This window comes from Pipra filicauda, unplaced genomic scaffold, assembly GCF_003945595.2.
Source record: "Pipra filicauda isolate LSUMZ 115617 unplaced genomic scaffold, ASM394559v2 scaffold2_size9829703_pilon, whole genome shotgun sequence".
Taxonomy (NCBI): Eukaryota; Metazoa; Chordata; class Aves; order Passeriformes; family Pipridae; genus Pipra; species Pipra filicauda.
The window spans coordinates 6726761-6754084 of record NW_024104421.1 but is presented as its reverse complement, the minus strand read 5'-3'; the positions used below and the strand labels follow the sequence as shown (position 1 = coordinate 6754084).

Below are 27324 nucleotides of genomic sequence, written 5' to 3'. Positions count from 1 at the left end.
ACAGTATTCAGAAACATCCATTTCTATTAATATTGTACTAATGTTTGCTTTTGGTGACATTCATCACCCTGTTACTTGCTTTTCCATGGATTTGCTTATGTATTTAATCTTTATGGTTTCTGAATATACCGAATATGTCTGAACAAGACAAACTGATCAATTTGTATAATAATATTATGCAGTATCTGCAAAGACTACAGAAGTATTGATAGTGGAGGTGTTTTGCTCAGCTGCATTAAATAGAGCTTCGTATGGAGCTCATGAATTCTGTGAATGAATGAGTTAATTAGTTTGGATGATGAGGACAATATCCCCTGGTGTCAATTGCCAGTCTGATAGCATAAGAAATGAATATTCACATAGTAAATTTTAGAGACAAAATTATAATGAATAGGTAATAAAATTTAGTCAGACATAATATAATGCCAGCCAAAACCTGTATTCTAACAGAGCAAATAGTATTTGCAAATAACTCATGAACAAAACCATCAAACTTCAGTTACTGGATAAATGTCTCTTTTGTGTATGTGTGTCAATATATGTATTTTTAGGGTCGTGTATATATGCATATACATATATTTGTATTATGGATATATTACTTGTGATTGAACATAACTAAGAGTATAAAATCTCTACCCTGTAGAAAGAGCTCTTGGCATTGTTATTTCTGATAATAGTTTATTTTCCATAGAAAACTCCTATTCCCAAAGTTACATTATTATGATTATGATAACTAAATTTTTCAAATGGATGAAAGGCCAAGATCTGTTTCTCTCCAGTTGTATGTTTTATCACACAACTTGCTTATGTAGTAGTTTTATCCTGTCTTTATAAAAATGGGGTGAACAGGAGGGAGAAATGGGAGAATAACAAACTCAGACACTTGCTAGTTGATTGCCCTCCTACACTGGACCTGGTCCTATTTCTCCTCAGGAAATGCATTACATTTAAGAATGTGTGCTTATTGTTTCTACAGAAGCAAATTCTGAGGTATACAATGCACTGATATACCAAAAATTATACTTTTTACAAAAGCATGGGTGGTATTCTCTTAAATATTTTCTAGTTATAAGGTACTTTTTGGAGAGTGTCTCTATGTGGTTCCTGGAACAACAAAAATATTTTAGATTTGCTCTTCATTTTAGATATTTTTCTTCTTCCAGTTCCAAGCAAAGAAAAAAGACTTGCTCACTTCAGGTGAAAGGACTAATTTGACTTGGAAGGTGATGCTGCACATGCAATAGGTTGCTATCATCTTCAAGCTAGGAAATAACATTTTTTTGTCTTCCTTACATGCCATTAGGTAGTGAGTCAGCATATCTACAGAAGTCAGTGTTGTCTTTCTCTCCCCTTGGTTCTCACAGGTAGGATGAAGGGACACAGATGGCAATTAACCAAGGTTTGGCAGATGTTAGTCTGAGGCTTAACATCCCTTTTTACAGGTCTTCTTAAGCACTGACTGGGGATAAACGTGATCATTCCTTCACCTTGTTATAATGGCTCCAAACATAGACTTGGAGAAATCGTTGTTTCCCTGTCTTTTTTTCCTGCTCTGCTTTCACAAAATATCCAGATTATCCATTGTGATGATGAGGCCGGTTTGAAATGAGGCCAGTTGTGATAGGACATTAGTCTACCACTAATTAATTGATAATGTTTGCAAAGAAAGCTCACCTTTGAACCAGTGCTTAGAAACTGAAAAGCAAAAAGCTCTACCATAATTGGTTTAACACAGTTTTTTTAGTGTTTTCCCACAGCTTTCAGAGTAGTTTGGGTGCTTAGACCATGAAAGTTTCTTGAAGAAACCTGGTCTACTGAACTGGAAGAGCATTTTTAGTCATAGACTTAGCAATCTGGTGAGGAGGGCCTTAAACTGAAGTTGCTGGGGAGGGGAATCTCAATCTGTACCAGTCCTGTATTACAAGTTTGATGTCTGTGCCAGCAGTGGAAGCCCAGAGAGGGTTCACAGGTCAGCAGGAGAGCACCTGATGAAGAATGCAAAGGAATTCCAGCCACTCCAGCAAGTGTGTTGGATTCACTGAGGAACCAACTTAAATGCCTCTATGCAAATGTACACAGCATGGGAAGGTTTGTATGGCAAACAGTCCCTGTGATGGGGTAATTCCTGCACAGGAGTATCAGCTTTTGGTCAAGCAGTTATTCTGAGCTGGTGGATTGGAAAGCATAGAGTTCAAACTCGGGTTGCTCAAAACCAGTACAGATTTGGTTCCAGTTTCAGGAGAAGGAGCAGTTTGAGAAAGTTTTTTGGTGTTAGGTTTATACTGAGCTTCATTCAGTGCGTAGCAAGGATGTCTCTCTTTGTAACGTGGTTTAGTGTTACAACAGAAGTAAGTAGCTGAATTCTCCTGTTTGCCCATCCTTTTTCCTTCCAGCTGAGTTCAAAGCTTTGTCCTGTATTGTACCAGTGCATAAAAGACTTCACTTTTCAGAGCTGTCAGTCTGTCATTTTCATGAACCCTATTACATGCAGTGAATTATTTCTTTTCTCCCCTCAGAAAAAGACTATGCACTTAAATTTCTATGATTTCTGAATTAAACATGTTATTATGTTTTCTTGGCTAAAATTCAGTATCTTATCATTTTCATATTTGAAACTTGTATTTTATAAAATTTGAAAGGGATTAGAGTTCCTTAGACCGTGTTCACTTCTCAGCTAGCAATGTGACATATAAACTTGTTTGAAAAAGAAAAGGAAAAAAATGCGTCAGTCAAAGTGTAATTATGTTCTTCTTCCATTGATGCACCTCTCTCCTCCATGTGCAGACACTCATGTCTTGGTTGCTGAGACAGCTGTAGAGACTGCAGGTGGAGAGTGATATTCTGTAGGATGACATGATGGCACCTGAGTTAGAAAGCTGCCTCCTAAAGCTGTGCTGGAAGTTCCCAACCAAGCCATCTGTCATTAAACTGCAAAATTTTAAATATGGACAGTTTGCTGATATCTTGGGGCACTTTGACACAATAGTCCCTGTCAGTCAGCAGAGGGAAAACATTGGATAACCTATATACTTCTGTCAGTCTTGCTGCCATTCTTAAGCATTTGTCATTTCTTCTAGGCTATTGTTCCTATGTCTTAGGCTAATTTTCCTCACTAATATAGAAACTCATGTTCAGAATGGAAATTTCTTCAGTGCAGCTACTCCTAGCATGTTGTCTTAAACTCCATTTTGGAGGCAACCTAAATTCATTATCACTTTTTAGGCAGAGTACTTGTGACAATAGAACTTCTTAACTGGGACTTGATCTTCAATCTTTGTTTTCATCTGTCCAGCTATGACAGAATCATTTATACCAACAGAAAACATGCAACAGTTAATTCTGAAATAATTGCTAAGTAATCCCAGTGGCTCTACCAAGAGGTGGCCACAAACCATGTGTTTTGTTAAGTCTTTAGTATTTTCTAGTCAATAAGAAAATTACTCTTCAGTTTAGAAAGGGATAAAAAAAAGGGGACATTTGTGAGATGTGCCTTGTCGTGCACTACAGTGCAAATGCTGTACATTAAGTATTTTAAAAATGAGACAAAGAAAGAAGCAAATGTATGACAGCATGCAGTATTTTGACTTTCAAAAAGCAGTGTGTATTAGTCAGTATTACCATAGGCAGAATTCTACTAACTAGATTAAAACAGAGAATACAGACAGTCTTTTGGTGGAAGGAACAAGTAATCTACTTTTAACTGACCTGGGGGTCAGTTCCTCTAGGACAGACATTTGCTATGTGAACTGTAATACACAGATAGTCTCTCTTTCTTTAAAAATGGAAAATGCAAATGTAACCATTAATTTGCATAACATTCAGCAAAACTTAAAAAATCAAATAACAGGTTATGATATGGTAGAAACCAGCATGGAATAAAAAAAGAAAGCTTTTCAGGACACAGGATTTTTCTATGTCTTGAACTTCAGGTTGGCAGATCTACTGGCTGTGGTAGGGCCCTAGGGATGTACGCAAAGACAAACTGGAGAGGGAAGGGGCAGTTATAGAGAGATGAGACAACTCAGAAAATCCTTTACAACTCCACATCACACAACCAGCAAATAGGCTTCTTGATCTTGCTTATTATTGAAGGTGTAATGTCTAAGTTATTGCGCAGTGGAAAGTCAAAATTTTAAATGCAGGGGTGGACCTGTGAAGAATTGGCCCAGTTTTGAAGAGGCTTGCTCTCTTTCTTCTTTCAGAGAAAATTAAAATCACTTCATATCCTGTTTTCATTTGCTCTTCCAGGGGACACTTTGTCTAAGAAGCTTTCTTTTTTTCTTGCAGTCCTCATTCCATCCCAGATCGCCTGCGGATCAGAGTGAACAGGATTAATTTACAAGAATACGAGGGGCTACATTACGACAAGGAAAAACTCCGGGAAGCTTGTAAGTTGGACAAAGCCAGATTGTAGCTGCTTTTGGTAGAACATTCTGTGTAAATCATACATTGACCAAAAAGAAACCCCACTCCAAAAATAACAACAAAAACCCCCAAACACAGAGTCAAGCATACATGTTTGGATGAGTCATGTAGAGTGTGTGTTCATCTATCTCTGTATATGTATTCTCTCTATATAAATAGTCTCTGTAAAGGTCATGTATAGAGATTCCAGCTGCTTTCTTACTTTCCTATGCCTTTGCAAGTTGATTCTATTTACTGTAAAATAAGTGTTTTTCACACCCATTTGTTTTTATTTATGTTTTTCTGTTGATTCTGCTTGATTTCTAGTGGATGAAAACATTCCAGATTTTATGATTAGCGTCAGATTGCGAACTGAGTGGGGAACTATAATACATTTATCTTGGGGAACAAATCTTCCCCAGTGAAGGGCTTCTCCAGACCCTTACTTGTTAACAGCCTTCGGTTTTCCATATTAGAGAATAATCACTGTTTTGTTTCCTCATGTAATGGTTTAATTGCCATGTTCAGAGGTAAGTCAAAAGCAGACAGAAGTTGCTTTGGCAACATTGATGGTGACAATCTGCACTTAAAAATGAAGTTCCTTTCCTTGGTGACACACAGACTCATTAATCAATGAGGGACAGGGCTTCTTGTGATAATCATTTAATAGCCTTTTTCATGCATCTGGCTCATTATTCTTATTAAATTACAAGCATGACTGTTTGTTGTGCAAGAAAGCTTCAGCTCCCTCTGTAATACAGAGCACTCTGATAATTACAGGATGACAATCCTTTTAATTGGTTTGCTTATCTTATTGTTGGAAGATAGTTAAACTATTTCCATTTCACTCTTCTAGTCCCACCCTTCTTTATTCTCTCAGTTCACTGTCTCTCCTTACAACAAAAGAATTGAAATGGCTTAAATTTTAATATAGGTCCTGACAGCCTTTACTGAAGTTTCTGTTAGTGGATTTTGGTCATAGTTAAAGCAATCAAAGCCTTTATCACTGGACTGAAAAGAATTTTAACAGATTAAGGTTTGTGCTTCACTGGAGGGGTAATTGCTTTAAGCTTAAATTGAGAGTTTGACCTTGAGTAGTTTTCAGGCCATATTGAACACACATTTCTCTGACACTGTTGGACACAGTCTGGTTCATTTGGTTGTCCTTCCTGTGGTTTCTCATTTGAGGGGAACTATCATCACCTATCTATGGATGTAAGTTATCTGTGTCTGTAGTTACTGTATATTAGGTCCTTAAGAACCATTACATGTTCTGACACAAAATACACAACTTATTACACTTTTTCACTGCAGTGGTAAATATATATTTATGTTATTTGTCACCTGACAAAATTCATAATGATAACATTATAAAAAAACGTGACTGATCTAGCACCTCTGAGATGTAGTTTCAGATTTTATACACATTTCATCACTTACTGGGTGTGTACTTAAGAGGTTATCATTAAAAAAAGCAGATGTCTCTCTGTCAAGAGATAAAATGATTGCTTTTGGACATTGGTAGGTCATTTGCCATAAAATCCTTTTGTCTCTCTTTCAAGTTACTGCACGGCCAGCTTGATAATATAACATAGCTGGACTGGAGTATTTTCCCCAGACATTTTTCATGAAGTTGTTTTTCCTACCAGTCCTCTTTTAGCTGTCTTATTAATGCTTGTGCACTACTGTTTTTATGTTAGAATATGAGAAACAAATAAAATCCCCATTATCCTGAAAGAAATCGGAAAAGATACCTACCTTATATCCTTTGCAGTTACTAGTGATGTCCTGTGTGAGGACATGTAATTGCAGCATACACTGGTGGTCATCAACCTACTTCTCTGAACATACAACATAAGTTTCTTCTGCGAGAATTGTCTAGCCTTTAGTTTTCAGGAGGCTGAGCTTGATTTGAGGACTTCTGGATGATGTTAATTGTGGCTGAAGAAAATCATGTATGGGAAGACAAGTGCTCTCTAAATAGTCAGAAACCAGACAGTTTTAAATATTCTAGTCAGTTCCTGGGATTCCATGAAGTAAAAAATGGAAAATCCTGGTGGTTCAGTGATTACAGACTTAACATCTGAGTTTTCCTGTGACTTACAGCAAACTGCTTACATCTTTTCTGGAAGCTGCATGGTTATGCTAGAGGATTATGTGAGTTTTTATGAGGAAGCTGGAAAACCATGTAGATCTTCTATTTAACAAGATTGGATAGCCATTTTAATTGTATTTCTGAAATAGAAAACTGGATAAATTTTAAATGGCTTTCTGGTTACATGTCTATGGATTGGTGCTGCCTCACTCTCTCAGATGCTAAATACTTATATGAAATAAACCTGCTATGTCCTTCTCATCAAATCATTTCATGGAGCATTGGCACTAAAAGTTACTTGGTTAAAGGGGTAGAAGGGAAGTGCTGAGAGAGGAGAAATGACTCTCCTTTCTTTACTAAAGAAAGGGATGAGTGAGTGGGTGTGTAGAGGAATTGTTTGTACTAGCAAAATTCCAGAACGCTGATATTGGAAAAGTTGTTTCTTGGAAGCTTTACTGGGGAATTGTTTCTACAAGGCCTGTTACTGAAGAGGCACTGGCTTCTTTCAACACGACTGTAGCTCTTGTGTATATGTCTGTCCCACTAGATGCTTGCAAGAGACTCAGTTTAGATACTTGTTCAGGCTTTGGCAGAATACCTACAACTGAATGCCAGAATACTGTACTTAATACTCGTTCTCTGTCCACAAGGATTAAAAGAACTTTTACCTCCCTAAATAATTTGAGAACCAAATCAGAATCCCTCAGCAATCTGAATAGGAAAAGGAAACCAGTTAATAAAAAGTTATTCCTTGAAGGAAAAATAGCAAAGAAGCTGTTATGGTTTTTGCCTGTTACATGTCTCCATAATAGGGTTTTAAAAGCTTTGACTTCAGTGTACTAATCTGGATCATTTTAACTCACAATAAATATATTTCACTCCCCTTGTTTCCTTGAAATACTGATTTGAATCTATCTTCACCTAAAATTACACTTCCTGACATATAACAGTTTGTCATACAAACCGTTCCATGAAGATTAATCTTCACTCTGCTGGAGGTAGACATCTCATTTTGAAAGCCTCCCAAGCAATTAAAGAATGTCATTTTGTCCTCTGAAGGGCATGACTGTCCTTAGCTCATTCTCCTTCTCTTGTTTTCTACTTTTCTTGTCAATGCAGCTGGCATTTAACCAAGATGCTGTTTCTGAATTGTCCCTTTCTTCTCTCCCCTTGCTCCTTCTTTTCTCCTCCGTTCTTTTTTCTGTCAACATCTTACTATTGTCTGTGGGATGATTGATGATGGTGCAGAGGATGCTTATTGATCCTTCAGTGAGGAGGGATGAATGTTTCTGTGCACCATTTTAAGAAAGGAATATATGTTGGCATTTCAGTTATGTTGTAATGTTCTTCACTGCAGATGAAGTTGTCTTCTCTAACACTTTCCTATATGTGTCCCAAGCACTTGTCACTCTAGTCACAAGCGTTACCACCTCTGCCCAATATGAGAGTTGTACATTACATGACCATAACCACCATTAGCATATTCAAAAAGTGAGATGGGCTGATGTTTCTAGGTGGACAGATTTTGATTCTGTCTCTCTTGCCTGCATATTTTCTGTGCACTCTCTCTGGTTTCCTGTCATAGCAGGAAAGTGTGATCCCAAGCTGCAGTGAGGGTGAACAATGGAGTTATTTTTAAAACAACTAAAACGTTATGTTTGAAACCCTATTTTCTCCTTTCAAGTGGTACTAAGAAATTCCTGACAATGGAGGTATATACAGAAACTAATTATTTAAAAAAAAATTAGTTAACAGCAAACAAACGATAAACCAGCTAGTGACCAAGAGGTCTTCAACACTTCTTAATCCTTCCCACCAACACCATTTCAGATTTGTGCCATGAAAATGCAGTAGTGAAATAACGCACCATCAGCTGTAACTGAAGAGTTGTGGGGTATTTTAATAGAATATATCAGTCTTTACTGATCTTAACTTGTTGTGTATGCCCTAGCCATAGAGAACCATCTTAGTTTCCTCAATACCACTAAGATTAAGGAGGAATCATACCCAATCTGGGTGATGCCAGTGTCAGTTCCATTTGTATAACAATTGGACTATCTATAGTCTAACAGTGCTTTTCTCTGCAGTCTCCCTGTTTTGTATGTGTGTGAGATGCTGTAACATGATGTGATGTTAACCTCAAATTCTTGTCTCTTTGATTATACCTAGCTAGATGTCTATAATGCATGTGTCTCTGCCTTTAATTTCTATGGGTTATCTAAGGGTTTTGGGGTCATCCTAGGAGTTCTTATCAGATACATGGGCGTACGTGGAGTGACAGCTTGTGAGTCATTTGAGATGTGTACGTGTATAGTGATACTGTAGCTTCCTCATACCAGGAATGCACTTAGAATACCTGAGCTATCAAAGTTGTTCTGACTCTTTAAAGCTCAGGGATATGACAGGTCAAGGTAATTTGGAGACTATTCCGTGTGATTTTGAACAACTAGCTAAGTAAGAAAAGGTCAACACTTAGGACTTGGTATTTATATCCTGAGTATATAATATAAAGGGCAGCAGGGAGCAGCAGACTTCCTGATGAACCATGAAGGAAATGTGCTTGTATTGAGAAGCAGCTTTGAACTGGATAGGTTTAGCTGAGATGGGTTGTGCAGCTACAATCCTCTTCCCTCCTGTAAAGGAAAGACCAATGGCCATTTATTGGCCAGGAGTTCTTAGGATGCATTGTGGCTTATCTGCAGAAGCTTTGTAAAAGACACCATTACTTTCACTCTGCTTAAAAGTCACTGCCTTCCTCTAACAGCTTTGTTTTGTCAGTGTGTTGAATAGACATTAGCTAAATAATGCATTTTTTTGTCACAGTGATTTAGTAAGATCTGAAATTGAAAGAGGTTGGATGTGTTGCTTAAAGCCACTGAGCAAGGTGAAACCAAGAGGATTAGAATTCAGTAGTGAGTTAAATATTGGAGACTCTGTTATTGCCTGGAGTTGGGGGAAGGAGTAACCCCAAATCATTGAAATCTCATGTCACTGAGTTATAGAATCATAGAATGAATGAGGCAGGAAGGGATCTTTAAAAATCCTCAAGTTCCAACCCTCTGTCATGGGCAGGGACACCTTCCACTAGACCAGGCTGCTCAAAGCCCCTGCCATTGAACTCCCCCAGGGTTCCACTTCTCTGGGCCACCACTTTCCATCCACCACTTCTCTGGGCAACCCATTCCAATGTCTTGTCACCCTCATTGTAAAGAATTTCTTCCCAATATCTAATCTAAATCTACCTTGTCTTGACACCTCACAGGGCATATCTATGTTCATTATAGTCCTCTCCCTTCCTTTAGACTAGAAGAGATGGGCAGTATTCCAAATAGATATAATTTTATATTTAGCCTAGAGGAGTGGGGAGAATAAAGAATATTAACTTCCATTTCAGACTTTACAGGAAACCATACCGTAGTTTGTCTTCTTGGTATAGACTTTTCTGTGAGGTTTTTCTGTCCTGTTTTACTTTCCTGTTTCCTTATTGGTTTTCTGATTTGATTTCCTCTTACCTTTTCAGTCCTGGTTGTGCCCTTTGGATATCTCATCCCACACACACATCCTTCCTGCCTGTCTTAGTCTGTTTCTGTAGACCTCACATTTCAGGTTCCTGTTCTTTTTTTTAATCCTAAATCTTTATTCATTGTTCATCCAGATCTGTGCTGTCAGCTCTTAGTCACAATATCCATTCCCTCTGCCAGTTTCAATTCCCAGCTCTTCAGAGTTTTCTTTCTATAACCTGTTCCTTTTTGTGTGGTGTTTGGGACAGGTTTTCTCTTCCTTTGATTTGGACAGCTTCTTCCTTTGTTTAGCAGGGTACTGGAGAAGTCACTGAGAGCCTGGAGGGGATGACTGCCTTCTCAAACCTTGTCTGGTTTTATCTGATAGCCTCCACCGTGTTTTACCTCCTGACATGTGAGGATTTTAGAGGTGGACTGCTAGTGCTAAAAAAACTAGCAACCAACACATATAGTGAGAATTAGGTTTTTCTCAGTATAATAAGCAAAATGGATCTGAAGGGACACATGGCTTAGATTTGTGTGGTAGAGAAAATCCTTTTGTACAAACTCCTTCTTATTAAAACCATACTGGGAAAGCCAAACCTCTTAATATAAATGTCTGAATAGTTTAGAATTCTCTGCCAAGAATTTATTTGGTCCTTCACATTCCTAATATCAGTAAAAACCCCTCAGGAAAATGGCATTCTTATAACATCTTCAGTAGTGAGGATCCTTTATTTGCTACATTAAACATTTAGAACCCAATGTCTAACCTCCCCAGTCCCCCAAGGTATGTCAGACTCAGAATGAGTTTTCCTGGCATTCACATTTGCCTTAATGCTCTGTCTCAAGGCTGTTTTGTTTGGGATTTGAGTGGGTTAATATGGTGTTAAGATCACAAATTGAATCCTTTCATAATTGTAAATGGGGAAGCTAATTGAATTTTGTTTTCTCTTCATGGTGCCATATGCAGTCTATTCAGGCTTCCGTCATTTATGTCCCCAATACTATTAAAGAGTTCACTAGCTTTAGGTATTCAGCATAATGGGCAGTTAATAGGTGGAAGATTTGTTTGTTGTTTATAAATTCCATAGCTAATTTCATGAGGACTCAGGAAATCATTATTAATCTTGCAGATAATTAGAGCACCACGTTACCCCAACTGCCGCATCTACCCAACCCTCCTCCTGCTGATACTTAGTTTTGGTTAGTGTTGCTAGGAACAAAAAGCTTTCTGCAGCGTTGGTTCAGAATATGAAGTAACTGTCTGCCTGTCTCATTTTCTGGGATTCTTGCACAGCTGCTCATCACTGCAGTGTGAGTCTGTATCCACACCTTCCTGGACAAAGTCCTTTTTCATCATTCAGGGACCACAAAGGAACTGAGAGCTGGATGCAAGTGGCCGGAAGAGCAGGCACCCTAGGAGAAAAGTATCTGGCACTTGAATGCTGAGGCTTGGCTCATTATCTGAGACTATCCCTTATTTTTTGGCGTATTCCCATGTGTGGAGTTATCCATATATTCACAGGAATGGACAGTGTGTGGGTGTATGGGAAGTTGCTCTGTAGTGCCTGTGCTCTTAATGTAATTGTTTGTCCTCCCACCCCCTCACCTGGCATATTCAGTAATCGCTGTGTCCCACAGCACTGTTCTGTACTGTCCACATCCTAATCCACACAGTGCTATTCAGCAAATAGAGAAGCTCCTCTATTCCTGCATGAAAGCACCCACAATGTTATTGAAGGCCAAGCATGTTGACTTTGTCTTTAACTTGGTTTATCATAAATTAACTCCTTTTACCACTCTTGCACAGTTTTGTCCTATTTTTAGAATGAGAAACAACCCCATAGTTTCAATCCCATTATCAAGTATTTGCTTTTGTTTTCAAACAGCAACTATTGTGAAGAACTTTGAAAGTCTTGGCTGTGTGGTGCATTTTATTTCCTTACCGTGATTTCTGAAAAATGTTGACTGGGAACATTTTCCTTGCTGAAAGCTAAATGAGTCTTGCAAAAAACCCCAACCAACCAACCCACAAAAAAACCTCACAAAAAATCCAAAACAAACAAACAAAAAATTTGGAAAGCAGCAATTTAGCATATACTATAGTGTTACCCAGTGATGACTTTAGGTTTTTCAAAGGACATGAACGATATGGAATGGAACCCCTTGAGACCCACCTCATGCACATTATCCTTTAAGCCATTGACCCCAAAAGCCATAGATTGTGCTAATTCACGATTTCCAAACAGTTAAGATAGCACATTTCTTTTCAAAGTCACACAGCCCAGAGTTTCAGAATTGTTCTATGGCCACTAACAACTGATATGACATAATTTAATTGAAGTTGTGAATCACTACTTTTTTCTTCACTCATTAGATGAGACCCATAAATATCACCACTAAGATACCTCTTGAATATTAGTTTTTGCTTTTTAGATATTTTGGTGGATTTCTTTAGAATTCCAAATGTTCCTAAGGTCCTTCTCTTTCAGGCTGCCAGGAATGGTGATAGTTAAGGATTTCAGTTTTGTGTTATCTGTGTTGTTTTGGCAGGTCAAAGCTTTAGTCCCCATTAAGTATATAGAAGAGAGACAAAATCTGTGGTGACGGTTTATGAGCCAATGGTGTAGCTCCCTAGTGCTCTGTAGCTATTGGAGGTGTAGCTGTGTCTGCTGCAATTCACTTTTTAGTGCTATAAATGAATTTAACAAACACTTCTTTCAGTAAGGGCTGCAAAGGGATCTGCTGAATTGAAGCTAGATAGCCATTAAGAACTCTCTGCAAAGAGCTTAAGGGTCTCCTGTCAGAGCAGGTTAAGCAATAATAAACACTAAGCAAAGAGAATCAGGCTGTAACCCAGAGCATTGGAGCGCGTGAAGCAAACCTCATTATTGACCCTCCTTCCACTTGCTTGTCTCTCATTCTCTGTTCTGTAATGAAAGAATCTGGGAGGTCACAATGAGCCCTGTTCCCACCTGGCCTTTCTGAAAATGTGCAGGGGAATTGTCATTGCTGTTGGATGTCAGTGTTTCAGGCGACGTGTGAGTTCTTTTGCTCTTCCTGCTGATCTCTTCTTTACATCTTTGTTTCTCCCTCCAACTTTTTTTTTTCCTCTGCTTCCATTTTTCCTGGGTCCATAGCTGTTCTGCTGTTCAATTTGCTTTCCAAACACAATGCTGGCAGCATTGTTGAGCCCTGTGCTGATCTCTAAGGTCTGCTGTGAACTTGACTGCTGTAGGTGCTTCCCGGGTCTTCTCCCTGCAACCACTGAGCTCCTCTTTGTACTTCTAGCCTTGGTGCACCAGAAAAAGAGGAGCTGTGTTCCCCGGTATCTTTTAGCACTGTCTTGTTCTCTTACCAGAATGAGGAGCTTCTTAGTATTGGAATATTTCTCCCTCTTAATCAACTTCTTTTCAACAGCAGGAAAGGCTGCAGCACAGTTCTGTTTTCTATTTATCTCAGAAACCTTGGTGATTTTATGTTGCTGCTCATTATCTAGTTATCAAAATTGTTTATGAGTTGATATTTTGCTCTCCTTCTGGAATAATTCATGTGAAGATTTAAATATCTTTCCTGCTGCTCCCATAAATTTTTGGGGCATTATTTGATTAAAGACCCTCCAGGGAGGAAAAAAGAACTTTATTCAGTGATTCAGTTTTACAAAATCAGATACTCAAGAGTGTTCACTTGTTTTCTTCTTATTTAATGAGATCTTAGTAGGTAGCTCTCTTGGTACCTTTCTTGTGGAATCATGTATACTTTTTTCTATTTATTCTTTTTGTGGATTTGTTTTGGACTCCTTTCAGCTGCAAGAACAGAATGACTGTGGAAACCTAAATGTCCTGTTATTAAAAATGTTGCCCTCACCTGAATTTTTTGCTGGCTTTTTTTTTTTCCTGACTAAATATGGAGATGTGATAATTTTGTGTGTAGATGTAAAAACGTCTGTTTTGATTTGAAAGCAGCCCTACATCAAAATAACATGATGTTGGACAGTTTTCTCTGAAATCAGACTGTGACTTTCATTACTATAAATATGTAGACTTTATTCTGAAAACAAAATATAACTCTTATTTCATGGTATAAGGGCACCTCCCTAACTCTTGTTCTGAGGTATGTTCCTTTCTTTGCAGTTCATGTTTGATGTTGACATCAGAAAATGAAGTACATAATTTAACTGAATATGTTTCAGCTTCTTTCATGAAACCATGAAAGGTGTTTGAAAACTGAAATATTTGATAATTATAAGTGGGTGAAACTAACAATGAATAATAATCTTTTAAATATTTGTTAAGATTTAGATAATAGAAAGCTTTTGTGAGGACATTAAAAAAACAAAGTCGAAGCCCACTGCAAATCTGTTCAAGTTTAAGAGACTTAGTTAAAGAGGTTTTTCTTTGTTTTTGATTTTTCAGCCATTCCCCTAGGAATTATAGTTGTGCGAGGAGACTGCGACTTGGAGACTTGTCGTATGTACATTGACCGCCTACAAGAGGTGAGGCTTTTGTGAATTCAGATATCATTTGCTAATCTAGTTTATGTTTCTTTCAGTTCAGAGTGCAGAGGACTAGTAGTTGCAACAACTGTATATCAAGACTGTTGCAATTTGCCTGCCACTGAAATGAAAATTCTAGAATTAAGAGATGATAATAAAAGTACTGAAAGTATTTCTTAAACAGAAAATTAAAAATCACACTGATTCCTTTTAAATGATAACATAATTGATGTGGATGGGTGTGTTTACTTCTCTTTCATTAAGAATAGAATACCAGAACTTTCCACAGACGTTGCTGTAATTACCTAAATTATGCATTAGAATGGTTGTTATGTAAGGATAAGCATTGTGGTATTTGAGTGGGTCCAGTTATTCAACTGTCACTCTCTAATACTGTCATGGAGTAATCTGAGAAACCACTAAACACTACAACTGTCAACTAGATGGTTCCAAATCTCAAAAATATGTGTTCATGCAGCTAATAATAGTGCCACTCTTATTGCCTTGAACACCTTGACTCATGAGAGTTCATTCTACGATACAGTCTGGGCAATGGAGACTCCAAATGTCTCATTACCCAAGTCATTTTAAGTGTGTATGCCTCTAGTGATAAAACTAATGGATTTTCATCAATGTACTGTCTCTGATTGTTTTTAATATCTTAAAAATCACTATCTTAGTGATATCTTTTACAATAACATTTACAAGTGTGAGGACATCATGTAGGTTTATAAATTGTTGGTCTAATTTACGTAGGAACTATGAATCTCACGCCTTCCATTGAACTCTTTGGGAGCCATTGATTTCCTGTAGGTTTTCCAACTCTGCACTTGCAGTCAGAATAGGACCTTAGTATCTCACTTCAGGGTTTCACTTTGCATTTCTGAACATCCAGACCTGAGGTGTGACTGTTATTATCAGGCAGAAAAACACATTTTATGTTGCATAAGGTGCATACGATAAGGTAAGGTGTAAGATGCATATTTGCAGTATAGGGTATGGAAAATTACAATGAGTCTGGAAGTTCTGGTTGAATTACCCATAGTGGTTGTGGAGGAACTGTGTTTCCACAACCTTGTGCAGTTTCTGTGATTTTTTTTTTTTTTTTACTGTGCTTGATTTGGCTCAGACCCATTTGCTGGGAATAGAGGTGCCAAGTTTTTATTGAGCTCTGCCAACTTGCTTACTGCTGGTCTGTAGGCCAGGCTCTATGGTAGATTAAGTCATGAGCTATAACTATTTGACAAAATCTCTATTAAAGTAAATTAGATTCCTGAACCCTGCTAAATATCAGGATCATTCTGATATGACCTCCTTGGAGTGAGGTTATCTTAAAACAGGGAGAACTGCCAGTGGTTTTCTTGAGTGCATTAATCACTCAAAACTTTTTGTAAAAAAAGGCTTAGATTTTGAACCTATTTTCATTAACTTTTTTGCTGATATTCTAAATTTCTCATGGAACAAATAGATTTGTAGCATGGTAAAGATTCATTAACATAATCTCTATATTTTTGAAACTGTTTTTTTTGACCGAATGCATACAAATCTAAACTTTAAGTGAACTTTCCATGACTATTCTGCTTGTTTCACATGCTTAAAACCAGTGAGAAACACTTGCAAAATTATTTGTGTTTGCCCAACCACTTCAGATAGTAGAACTGCAAACAGCTCTTGTTGCTTTTATTTTTTTCATCACTGCTGTGTCTTTCATTCTCCATCTAGGACCTACAGTCAGTACCTTCTACTACACAGAGAGTTCATTACCAGGTAAGATAAGCTTTGCTTTTATTATCAGAACAAAAAGAGTCTTAACAATGTGAACTGCACTCTTTGCGTTCGAACCTATACGTTCTTGGGTTAAACACCAATGTTTTAGCTGAATTTCTGATTAAAATTTATGCTTAAATCTTGGAGATTCATTCTGATTTCTCTTGTACAATCCTTTTCCTTGCAAGCCTTACAGAATCACCTTTAAAACTAGCACAGGATGATGATGGGAGCGATACTGCAATAGCGGTACCTTGCATATTGAAGTGAATGAGAGACTGTGTCCTGTAGGACAAATGACAAAAGTAAAACCTTTTCTCTGTCTGAGAAACAGACAATAACATGTTATATTGCATAGCTGTAGTAATAAAGTCTTATCAGTGAGAAAAAAAGCTGTTATAGCAGACCTAACCTCTTAATAATTCTGTACATGTCAGTCATCTACTTTAACATAATCTTCAGGGTAATTTTTTAATCCATCTTGGGCACAAATGTGTTTTCTGCATGAGACAAACAAGTTTTAGGTGGCTAGTTCTTAAAATTGGTCTCTTTGTGCATTTTACAACTTTATTCTACAAACAGAACTTGCCTTTACAGTTGGAGGTATTGTTGTATATTTCTCTCAGTAAAATAATGCATTGCAGAGCGCTTAAATTGGAAGTAAACTAACTCAGACTAACTCTACTGGCTCCTGAAACGGTCGGATATTAGCACAGAGACTTGACACAAACCATGGTCAGTTGACACAGTGCTTAGGATCACAAGCTTGCATGGTGTTGATAATGTTTTTCCTAATTTAGCAATGCAAGTCTTGTTGGATCAGCAAGAACAAGTTCACTGTGAAAGCGTACAGAGATCCAGATGACAGGAACCAATTGTGGTGAAATTGCAGATTGTTACTGATTACTTGGGTGATACAGAATTCTAGTTTCACAAGAATGCCTGTAGGTGCACTGACTGCAGGCACTATAAGAAAATGCAATTTGGCATGTTTTCCTGGAGTTGCCTCCTTCTTATCAGTTCATGGTTTGCTTCTTCATTTCCCTGTCCAATGTTAACCTCATAGTTTTGACATTTCCATCAGTCATTTCCTGGAACTGAGTTTTAGAGCACTGTTAGTGTCTAGCAAATTGACTAATAAATCAGCATGTATGATTCTGTTCCACTCATTATAAATTAACCTAAGTGACTGCTGACTGCTCCATGTGTAGGAAACTGCCTGAGGTAAAATGAAGAACTAAATCTGCTTATATGGGGAGGTCTAAAAAAGAGTATGAAATGTTGAAAATCAGCTCAATACTTGGCTCTAACCTCTGCAGTTATAGCAGTATATGAATTAGTTGCCTAGCCATCTTCTCTAGTGCACAGCAGTGTGAAATCCCTAACACACCATCCATTTTTTATGATGCTACATTTTGAATGCGCCCCTCTCTGTGTTTTGTCTTCAGTACTTGTTTGTCCTGGTTTCTTCAAACATGGTTTTTTTCTCAGTGGGTCACTTTCTGCAAACTGTCTTGTTAGGTTAATTTGAGGTTTGTTCCACATTGGTATCCCTATACGTATTGCAGAAATGGGAAAAAGCAGTGGATAAAGAGCATGAATAAGGTGCTTAAAGTGATAGAACTGTCTTTATACCTCACTAATAAGGCGTCATGGGTACTTTTAGGTCTCATAAGTGCAGTTCTCTTGTGTGATTCCTCTGCAGCTCAAAACATGGGAAGTCAGCAGAATATTAGCAAGCCCAGGTGCAAATGAGAAAAATTGCACTAGATTTGTTTCTCACACTGTTTTGTTTCTCTAACGAGTTTATTACTCATAACATACCATTCTCATGGGCCTGAGACTTCGCAAGATAGTTCTGCAGTTGATCTGTAATGAAGTCTTGGAAGGAGGATATCACAATATACAATTTGTGATTCAAATTTATATTTACCAGCATTATCCCTATATTCACTTTGCCAACATTATGTACTCTATGTCGTTTTTCTTCTTTGTGTAAACTACATTTTAGAACACACCATTATTGGATGTTTTCTTCCTTTTTCCCTTTGTATAGCAGTCCTCTCCTTTCCACAGAATGGACTAAATATTAAGATACATAAAGCTTTGTGCATTTAGAGACAGACGGCAGCAAACCTAATGGATTTCAGTGATCCTTGATTCTCCCACATACCCCTTAGCTGCAATATAAGCAAACCTAAGCATCCCACAGCTTGGTTAGTCCTTCTTAGAGAAAGAAAAGGTGTATTTTAAATCTTCTATGAAACCATTGAGATGTGTTACTTGGTCCCCATGTGCAGATAAAGTTCACTTTATGGAATTTGATGCTGTCATTGTCTCCATCTCTCCTGTAAGGAGGCTGGAGACAATAAGCTGTACATGAGAGCAAGGTTTATGAAATTAAGTAAAATCCTCCCTGTTGCTTCTACATTTTCTAGCCATGTGACTTGGTATACTACTCTGTAGTCTGTTGTCTGAAAGAGGAGTAAAGTTTAATCTTGAGTCAATATGAGCCTGAATTTACATTGTTTGTAGATGTGCTGATTGTACTGCTTAAGATGTAAATAAGGATAGAATCTGGCTCTATACAAATTTTGTGTGTGTGCCCAAGATCCATGTTGTCATGTTTTACCCTGCAGATACATTTGTGTTTAAATACTATATGCAAGTATCTTTAAGAATTTGGCTGACCATACACTGGCAGCATGGAGTGCAGAGATGACCACCCTCTGCTCTCTTGAGATCCCTTTTGCCTCTGCAGCTCAGTGAGAGCTAAAAATGCATGGGGGACTGTTTGTGTGCTTGGTGAGCACAGGTCAGGAAGAAGGTCTCCCCAGTCATTTTCCTTCCCAGTCATTTAGTTTGGTTCCTGAAGTAACATCTGTCAGATCTCCAGGAGCAGATTTTTTTAGCCAGAATGGGAACATGTCGATGTAGGATGTCTATTTGTTTGGCCAGTGGTGGTCCTCAGATCTGTGCTCTCTGTATTCTTGGTGCAGGGGATAACATGGTTTTTACTCCAATGTGCATTGGGGACAGAGCAAACTGGGGAATTGCTTTGAGTGGCAGATGAGTAGAGGAGGCAAAAGTGTGTAAAAATACTGAACTGGAACAAAGGAAGGTGACAGATACTCTCAGGCTCTTGGGGATGGTCCTGTGCAGGGCCAAGAGTTGGACTCGAGGATGCGTGTGGCCCCTTCCAACTCAGCCAATTCTGTGACAGCACATAAGGAACAAACAGTAATTAGAGTTCGTGGCTGCTGTTTGATGCTGATGTGTGTCTTTGATCTCTTTCACCTGTTCCTGTTGGGAAAACTGTTGTTGATACAAAGGTTTTGATAGTGCTGAGCTGAAGGGAAGAGGACAGCTGAAGATGTGGCTGAAACTAACCATGTCAGTTTACTCTTTTGTATGATTGCAGTCAAACCTTGATGCCGTGGAGAAGAAAATCCAGTGGGTTTAGGTTATGTAGCTTTTACACATTGTGCAATGTCAGTAGAGCAAAATGAAAAAAAAGCGCAAAGTCTAGGAAATAGCCCATCTTAGAGAAAAAACGGTTCTTTTTTTAAATATGATTTCCCTGCCCCATACAGGACCAGGAAAGCTCTTTCCCCAGAGTACTTTCTGTCCAGAGGCTCTCTCCTAGATGGTGCTTCCTAGACGGTAAGTGCATCTCCCTTGTCTTGTGCCCAGCGTGCTGCTTGCCTCTGTTGTGCATATGAAGGATAGTTCATCTGAGAGTATTAACTGTGGCGGGGTGACTTGTTCCTTCTCGTTACACTGAGCAGGTAAAAAAGGAGCTGAGTGACCACCTTTCCCCTTTAAAAAGTGAAGTGGGCCCTTCATCTAGCAATCAAAATGTCTGCTGTAGCTTTTTCACCCCAAGGAGACATGCTCCTCCAAGGGAGGTTAGTTGGTTTTATTAGAGTCTCTGCTGTGATGAGGAGACTTAGTGCGTGGCAAAGCCTGAACTCAGAGTGCAGCTGGCTGTGGCAGTGTGCTGCTGCTGGTAAGGCTGTGCTCTTCACTCCGTAAGTTTGATAGTTTTTAGGCACTGTAGTGTTTAGGTGATGGAACTATACCTCCCTTTTCCTTGTAATGCTGCACTTCATGTAATTCCCGGGAGAGCTGCACTTGTATTTGACCCAGACTTTGTCGAAGCAGACGACTTATCTGGGCTGTACATCAGGCTCCAGAGCACAGAAATTAGCAGCTGAAATGGATGGCATCTGCTTGTACAAAAGCTTCAGCATGGGGAGGCTTAAATTTTTAATATTCTAAACAAAAACAAATTCTCCTTGGCAATTTCTAATCACTCTTCCTTGTCTCTCATGAGGGAAATTGATAAAGACATATTGAGAATCTGTTTGGTTTTTGGAGAAATCTGGGTGGGTAGATGCATTTAGTTTTTGTCTTTAGTATTTGATATTCTCATGCCGTGCCAAAGCCTACAATGCTATATCACTGTCCTCTTGTGTCAAAACTCCAGAGTGAATGGACCTGATTTCACTCACCAAACAAAATGCAAAGTAGATACAAAAAAAATTGCATCTGATGAAGCACATTGTACATAATAAAATACTTTTGGACTTAGTAACATAAATTATTTGACAGTGGCAAATTCATAATATGTGCTTTATTTAGTGAATCTCCCCTGTTTTCATGTGTTTTTCATGAGTAGCATAAATTTTCCTTGAATATATTGTTAATTCAGAGGGAATATCTCTGGCCATGCATTTGATTTACAAAGAGCTCCCAAGCATGGTATTGTTCTTTAGATTCAAAATTTGAATTAATCCTATTAGACTCATCAGTTTAATTATATGCTTGCCATACTCTTGTAGGAACAATGGACCTTCTTCTGTCACATATTTTAATGCAATCAATTCTTCTTATAAGCCTGAAATCCATTTAATACATTTTAAAAAATATTTATTTCAAATTAATATTTTCAGTGAGTACTGTTTCATTAAACCTCACCTTTAAATTCACCATTTAAGGGGATAGGGATATCATAGAGTCATGGAATATTTATAGTTGGAAGGGACCTTAAAGATCATCTAGTCCCAACCCTCTCTGTCATGTACAGGGACACCTCCCACTAGCCCAGGTTGCTCAAAGCTTTATCCAATGTGGCTTTGAACACTGCCAGGGTTAGGGCACCCACAACCTCCCTGGGCAACCTGTTCCAGTATCTTGCCACTCACACAGTAAAGTGTTTCTTCCTAATATCAATCCTGAATTTCCCCTCTTTCAGTTTGTACCATTGCTCCTTGTTCTATTGCTACAGTTCCTAATGAAGGGTCCTCCTTCGGCTTCCCAGTAGGCCCCCTTCAGATACTGGAAAGTTGTTATGAGGTCTCCATGCAACCTTCTGTTCTCCAGGCTGAACAGCTCCAACCTTCTCAGCCCATCTTCATAGGGGAGGTGCTCCAGTCCTCTTATCAACTTCATGACCTTCCTCTGGACTTGTTCCAACAGTTCCATGCCCTTCTAATGTTGGGGACACCAGAACTGTATGCAGTGATCCAAGTAGGGTCTCACATGAGCAGAGTAGAGGGGGAGAACCACCTCCTTGGACCTGCTGGCCACGTTCCTTTAAATGCAGCCCAGCACACAGTTGGCTTTCTAGGCTGAGTGCAAACTGCCGGCTCATGTTGAGTGTTTCACCAACCGTTACCTACAAATTCTTCTCTGTAGGGCTGCTGCTCTCAATCACTTCTGGACCCAAACTGTAGGTGGGCCTGGGATTGCCGTGACCCAGGTGCAGGACCTTGCGCTTTGCTTTGTTGAACTTTATGAAGTTCGTCATGACACCTCTCAAGTATGTCAAGGACCCTCTGGATGGTATCCCTTCCCTCCAGCGTGTCGACTGCACCACACACCTTAGTGTCATCAGTGGACTTACTGAGGGCGCACTCATTCCCACTGTCCATGTTGCTAACAAAGATGTTGAGCAGTTTTGGTCCCAGTACTGACCCCTGAGAAATACCACTTATATGGACATAACGAATTAATTAGATTATGTTCTTGTGGGGCCACTTCACTGACACAGGGTTTGTCATATGTAGTAGTGGACAAAACAGCCTGTTTGGGCCATGCAGTTCTGCTCAGACTATTTTCTTCACAATGGCTTTGTTGTTTCTCTGTCTTGCAGCAACTTCTGCTGATCGTTTTTACCGCATTGACAGATCTCAGGTAAATCTTTATTGAGTTATAATTTCTATAGATTTATTTTTTTTAAAGCTTTGTCAAGTGCAGCTTAAAATGAATTATCTGCCATTCCTCCTGTATATTCCAAAATGTTACTGATGTCTCATGAGAAATAGAGAAAATATTCTGGGCCATTTTTTAGTTGATGTAATTCACATTGTTTCAATGATGTCTTGTGTCTGCTGACCATCTGCTGTTCTGTTTCCTACCAATTTGATATAAAGATCAGAATTTTCTGCACTCCTCATCCTTGTTGTCTTACTAAGGGCATCTGTGTGGCACCAGTGTATTTGCATTTATCTTTTCACTGATGCTTTTTGGCACCAGAAGCCTTGATCCTGTGTATGTGTCTGCCACCAAATAGCTATAGAAGTTAAGGTGATGTTACAATTTGAGAATTAGGAACCGAGCTGCATCAAATATTCCTGAAACAATATGTAGCTCTGCTGGATTCAAACCTGTGGTAGAGATTTGACAATCTGAGTATGTTTTCTAGAAAACACTGAAAATTTTACAGGGCTTTTGGTATGTCTGATTTGTGGCCAGAACAGGCAAATTAGCGGCTCAGCATTATGTGCAAACTGTTGATTTCACACAGTGGCCATTTGTATCTGGTCCTCCTGAGAACTGTGTAAGCTGTTTCTGAATCACATGAATGTATTACCATTTCTTAATAAAAGCAGCTAGTGCTTTAGTTCAAGCAGCAGGAGCCGTGACTTTAGTTCAGAGTTTCCGGGTTCAGTGTCTGCATGTAGCCACCATGGGACTTCTTTACACACATGTTATACATCTTTGTTTTCATGTTGTACTTCCACATTTGGAAGGCACGGGTGAAGAAGTTGCAGGTGAAACTAAGCAATCTGATCCTGTTTGGCTTATTCTGTATTTCTTTAATACTTGACACTGTACAGGTGGTCATCTTTCTCTCCTACTCCTCCATCCTGTGTTTCTGTGGGGAAAAGGTCAATACTGTTTGATGGTCCCAGCACACAAACAGTGGGAAGTGTCCTGCCTGTTTGCCTACATAGACAGGCCTACTCCCACTCAGTGTTTTTTTGAAGGATAATGAGCCTTCAGTGTCAATAACTAAAAGGAAGGACTAAGAAAGAAAGCTTTGTTAATGGAGATGTGAAACCAGACTGTACAAGCAGTAAAGATCTGGAAGAGTACCCCCAAACAATGAAAAGTTCTGTCAGCTATCACTGAATGAGACACCTTGGGTGCATTTCAAAATGCAAACCTCAGCCTGTCGTTTTCAGCAGAATGACGTGGAGTCATTGAGCCTTTTAAGTGTCGCTGTGAGTGTGAAGCTTGCTCATTGAAAATCTTGTTTGGCTTGAAATCAATGAAATATTTATTAGTGACTTCGGTGGCATTGGTTTTAATGTGGTTGTATAACTATGCACTTAAGTACACAGAGTCCCCTGAATGCTCTTCAGAGACACTAATGTGCAGCCAGCTGGCTTTAGGGCAGGTGGGTTCTCTGAGAGATCAGCGATGCTGCAGGTTCATTATTTGTTGCTTGTATCACTCCAACAGGAACATTTGCACTTTGTGACAGAAATTTCGCAGGACGAGATTTTTATTCTGGACCCAGAGGTGGTAATGTCACAGCAGGTGGGGACGCCACCAGGAATGCCTGATCTGGTAGTGGAGCAGGCCTCTGGGTGAGTACTGCTGGGATGGGACTTTTCACGGTTGTATTAGAGATAAGCATCTCTTTATGGTCCCCTTTTCTGAAGGACTGGGAGTTGTGGGAGGGCAGATATTAGATGAGGAGCTGAGGACAGGAACAAATCCAGCCAAGGTAATGACAGAAGGACAGTAGCATAATCTACATCTACTCCATTAGGCATCCTGGAGCACACAACAGGGCTAATAGACTTCGGCACCTTTTAACCTCCTCTGTAGGTCAAGATAACACTTGACTATCTGTCCTGTCATAAACCTATAATGACTGAGTTACAAACTCTCTTCTCTGTGTGGGTAGGGCTCTGATACTACTGTATAAGGCCCTAAAGCCCTTTATGTCTAAGCATGATGGTGAAGTGTCTGTTTCTTATCATCCTCTCAGCAGACCAGAAATGCTTCTATTCATCTTTAGGAATCTTGTATTCATAGTGAATTAATCAATTTAAACTTGCCATGGGCTGAAAAACGCTGGGAACCACTAGGCATAAGATAGCTTCAAAGTGGAGTATGCAGCTAATTTCTGAGGGGTGAATGCCTTTCTCTTCCTTCTTATATCCCTAGAATATCAGATCGGTGGAACCCTGCTGTGCGAAAGAGGATGCTGAGCGACAGTGGCCTCGGCAAGATCTCCCCCCACTACGAGGTACCTGACAAACAAAAGGACGCCAGCCAGACACATATGCTGCAGTAAGAGCTCTCTGCATTTCTCTGCTTGATGACACACTGTCACTGTCACCACAGCCAACTCCTGGTGTCTCCTTTAAGCATAATGAATTGTGCTGACATGCTGAAATTACAGAAGTTCTTTTGCTACCTCTCTTTTGCTCCTCCCTTCTGTTCTTCCTCTTTCCCCACTATTATATGTTCTCGCCTTTGCTTCTTCCTCCGTGACAGTCTGAACTCTTAATTAATCTAGATCCAAGGACCCTGAAAGAAAATATGTTATTTTGGGTGCCCGAATTTCCACCTAAGGAAATGTTCTTGGCAACTGTTAAGGAGAAAGATCAAAGCATTCACCCTCACTGTAGCTTTGATACAATGTGACAAAACAGAAACCTCTAGAACTGCGACTTGTTGTCAAAGATATGGGCAATAGTTTTCATATAATCTTGAACCATGTAGGATGGCTAAACATTGGTCTTCTTTCTGATGATACCCCCATGGAGACTTCTACCACTGTATCCTATTTACCCTGTTCAGATTTGTATAAAAACATCTCTTATTCTGCCTGCCTATTTTAGAAGTGGTTCTCAACTTTTTGGTCATTTCCCTTTAGATTTTCAGAACTATCAGTAGATCTGTAATCACTACCAAAGTTTAGATGGGAAACACTTGTCAGAACTCTGTTGGTGACTTTGAAAGATTCTAGTCCTTTGGGATTGTTTCCCTTCCCTCGACCCCCTCCAGGTACCTGATGTATAATTATGTACATCACTTCTGATTTATGTTTCTAGTTTTACTGTATGGACATCCCTATGGACAGATATTAAAACTTAGTATAGAAAAATAAGGAATAGTGACCATGTGGTCCTTGTTTCAGATTTTCTTTCTGTCTGGATGTGTGTGGAAGGGGGCTGCAAAGTGCATACAGGGCAGGCAGAGCCTACATTTCCTGGACAGATGCAGTGTGGATGGTAGACTGTGTAGCCATGTGGCTACCAACTGGAAACTTTCCAGCAAACTGGAAACTGCTGTCAGGAGAAGGAGATGTCATGATAAGAAAGGATGATCTAGGTAGCACTTACAAAAGACACACCCCTGGTTTTCTCCTGTTGCCCTGAGGGATTCTGGGTTAGTTCTTGGTGCTCTTTGCAATGTGAAGAATGGTGAATTCAGGTTTACTTTTCCACAGACTGGAGTGGCAGGGCCCAAAATTTGAAGATAACAAAGCTATGAGAAAAGTGATCCTTAGACACTTCTAGACAGTATGGAGAGATGGTGAGAACATGTGGACTAATTTCTAATTGGTAAGAGGAATGATTTGGATTACATCAGCGTGACTGGAAATGTTTGCTTAGCTGTAACAATTATGTTTGGTAGATTTATTAAGTACAAGAAAAGTCAGCAGCATTGCCCAGAGTAAAGTGTATCTGTCACTGCCTGCTCTGAGGAATTGTTTTCTTTACAGCTTTTCTAAACTTTAATTGTTTTGGCTGAAATTTTTCATAGTAAGACTCCATCTTTGACTGTTTCTTTTTCTTGTAGTAAAAACTTGAACAAAAAAGTCAGTTCTTTCTGAAGACAAGATTTGTGGGAAATGTGCTCCTGCTTTCAAATAAATAAATAAATCCAGAGGTTGTTTCCTGAGACGTTTTAGTGCTGGTAGTGGAATGAACTTCATTGGAATGAAGTTTTGGAGGCTTGACATTTAATAAAATGTCATCATAATACCAGGGAGATACCTTTCGCTGTCTTGAAAATTACCCCTGAGTTTGCCCTGCTGATGAGATTGTTCATGCACTTTGGAGACACCTCAGATTCAAGAGTTTTGCTTTCAAAAGTTTCTGTCTGTACATGCTCACAGAGGAGTTATGCCCCTTCTGTGCTTAATTCAGGTTGCAGGCCTGCCCACAGGGCTGAGGGAAGGGGGGCTGTGCTGCTCACCACCTGATCTCCAGTAGCAAGGAGAAAAGGGATGCAAGAGTTGTGGTCAAATGGAGACATGCAGGTGTCTGGAAATCAGAATGGAAATAATGAAAAGGAAGAGGACATGGGGCATGTATAGGTAAGGGAATAGTGAGACAGGCTAGAGGCAAAGAGGAAGGGTCTGTGGCTGTTTCTCTCCAGAATCTGGAATTCTGGGTTTATGCAGATTATTCATTCCACAGGTGGGCAAGCTCTGAAATATGTTTAGACACTGCCTCATTTGCTGCCAAGATGGAAGGTATATAGTAAGTGAGTCAGGGGATCGTGGTGGAGAAAGAAAGATATTATTACAGTTAAGGCACTTGAATGCTGCTCTGGAGGACTGGCTTCTCTGCTCAACATCCCTGACAGGATTTCTGAACAATGAAGATTTACAACAAACTTTTTGCAAATGACCTGTTAACAGTGGGCTCCTCATTCTATGCATGTCCACTGTGAAGTAGCTTTGCTTCCTGGGAGGCCAGTACAAGGAGAATTTGAAAGAGGGTGAAGGACTGGAAACTGAGAAA

The 27324-nt window shown here is 39.2% G+C and overlaps 1 protein-coding gene across 6 annotated transcripts in view; it reads left to right on the top strand.

Moving 5' to 3' along the window:
- The window catches only part of DGKI (diacylglycerol kinase iota), a 205421-nt gene that overhangs the window by 133534 nt on the left and 44563 nt on the right, over positions 1-27324 (top strand). For all 6 annotated transcript variants that reach the window (XM_027743775.2, XM_027743776.2, XM_027743778.2 and 3 more), the window contains 7 exons: positions 4288-4388; positions 14418-14497; positions 16220-16264; positions 19858-19927; positions 22422-22462; positions 24017-24144; positions 24731-24856. In XM_027743775.2, the coding sequence (XP_027599576.1) occupies positions 4288-4388; positions 14418-14497; positions 16220-16264; positions 19858-19927; positions 22422-22462; positions 24017-24144; positions 24731-24856 (591 nt within the window). The remainder of the gene's footprint in view (positions 1-4287; positions 4389-14417; positions 14498-16219; positions 16265-19857; positions 19928-22421; positions 22463-24016; positions 24145-24730; positions 24857-27324) is intronic.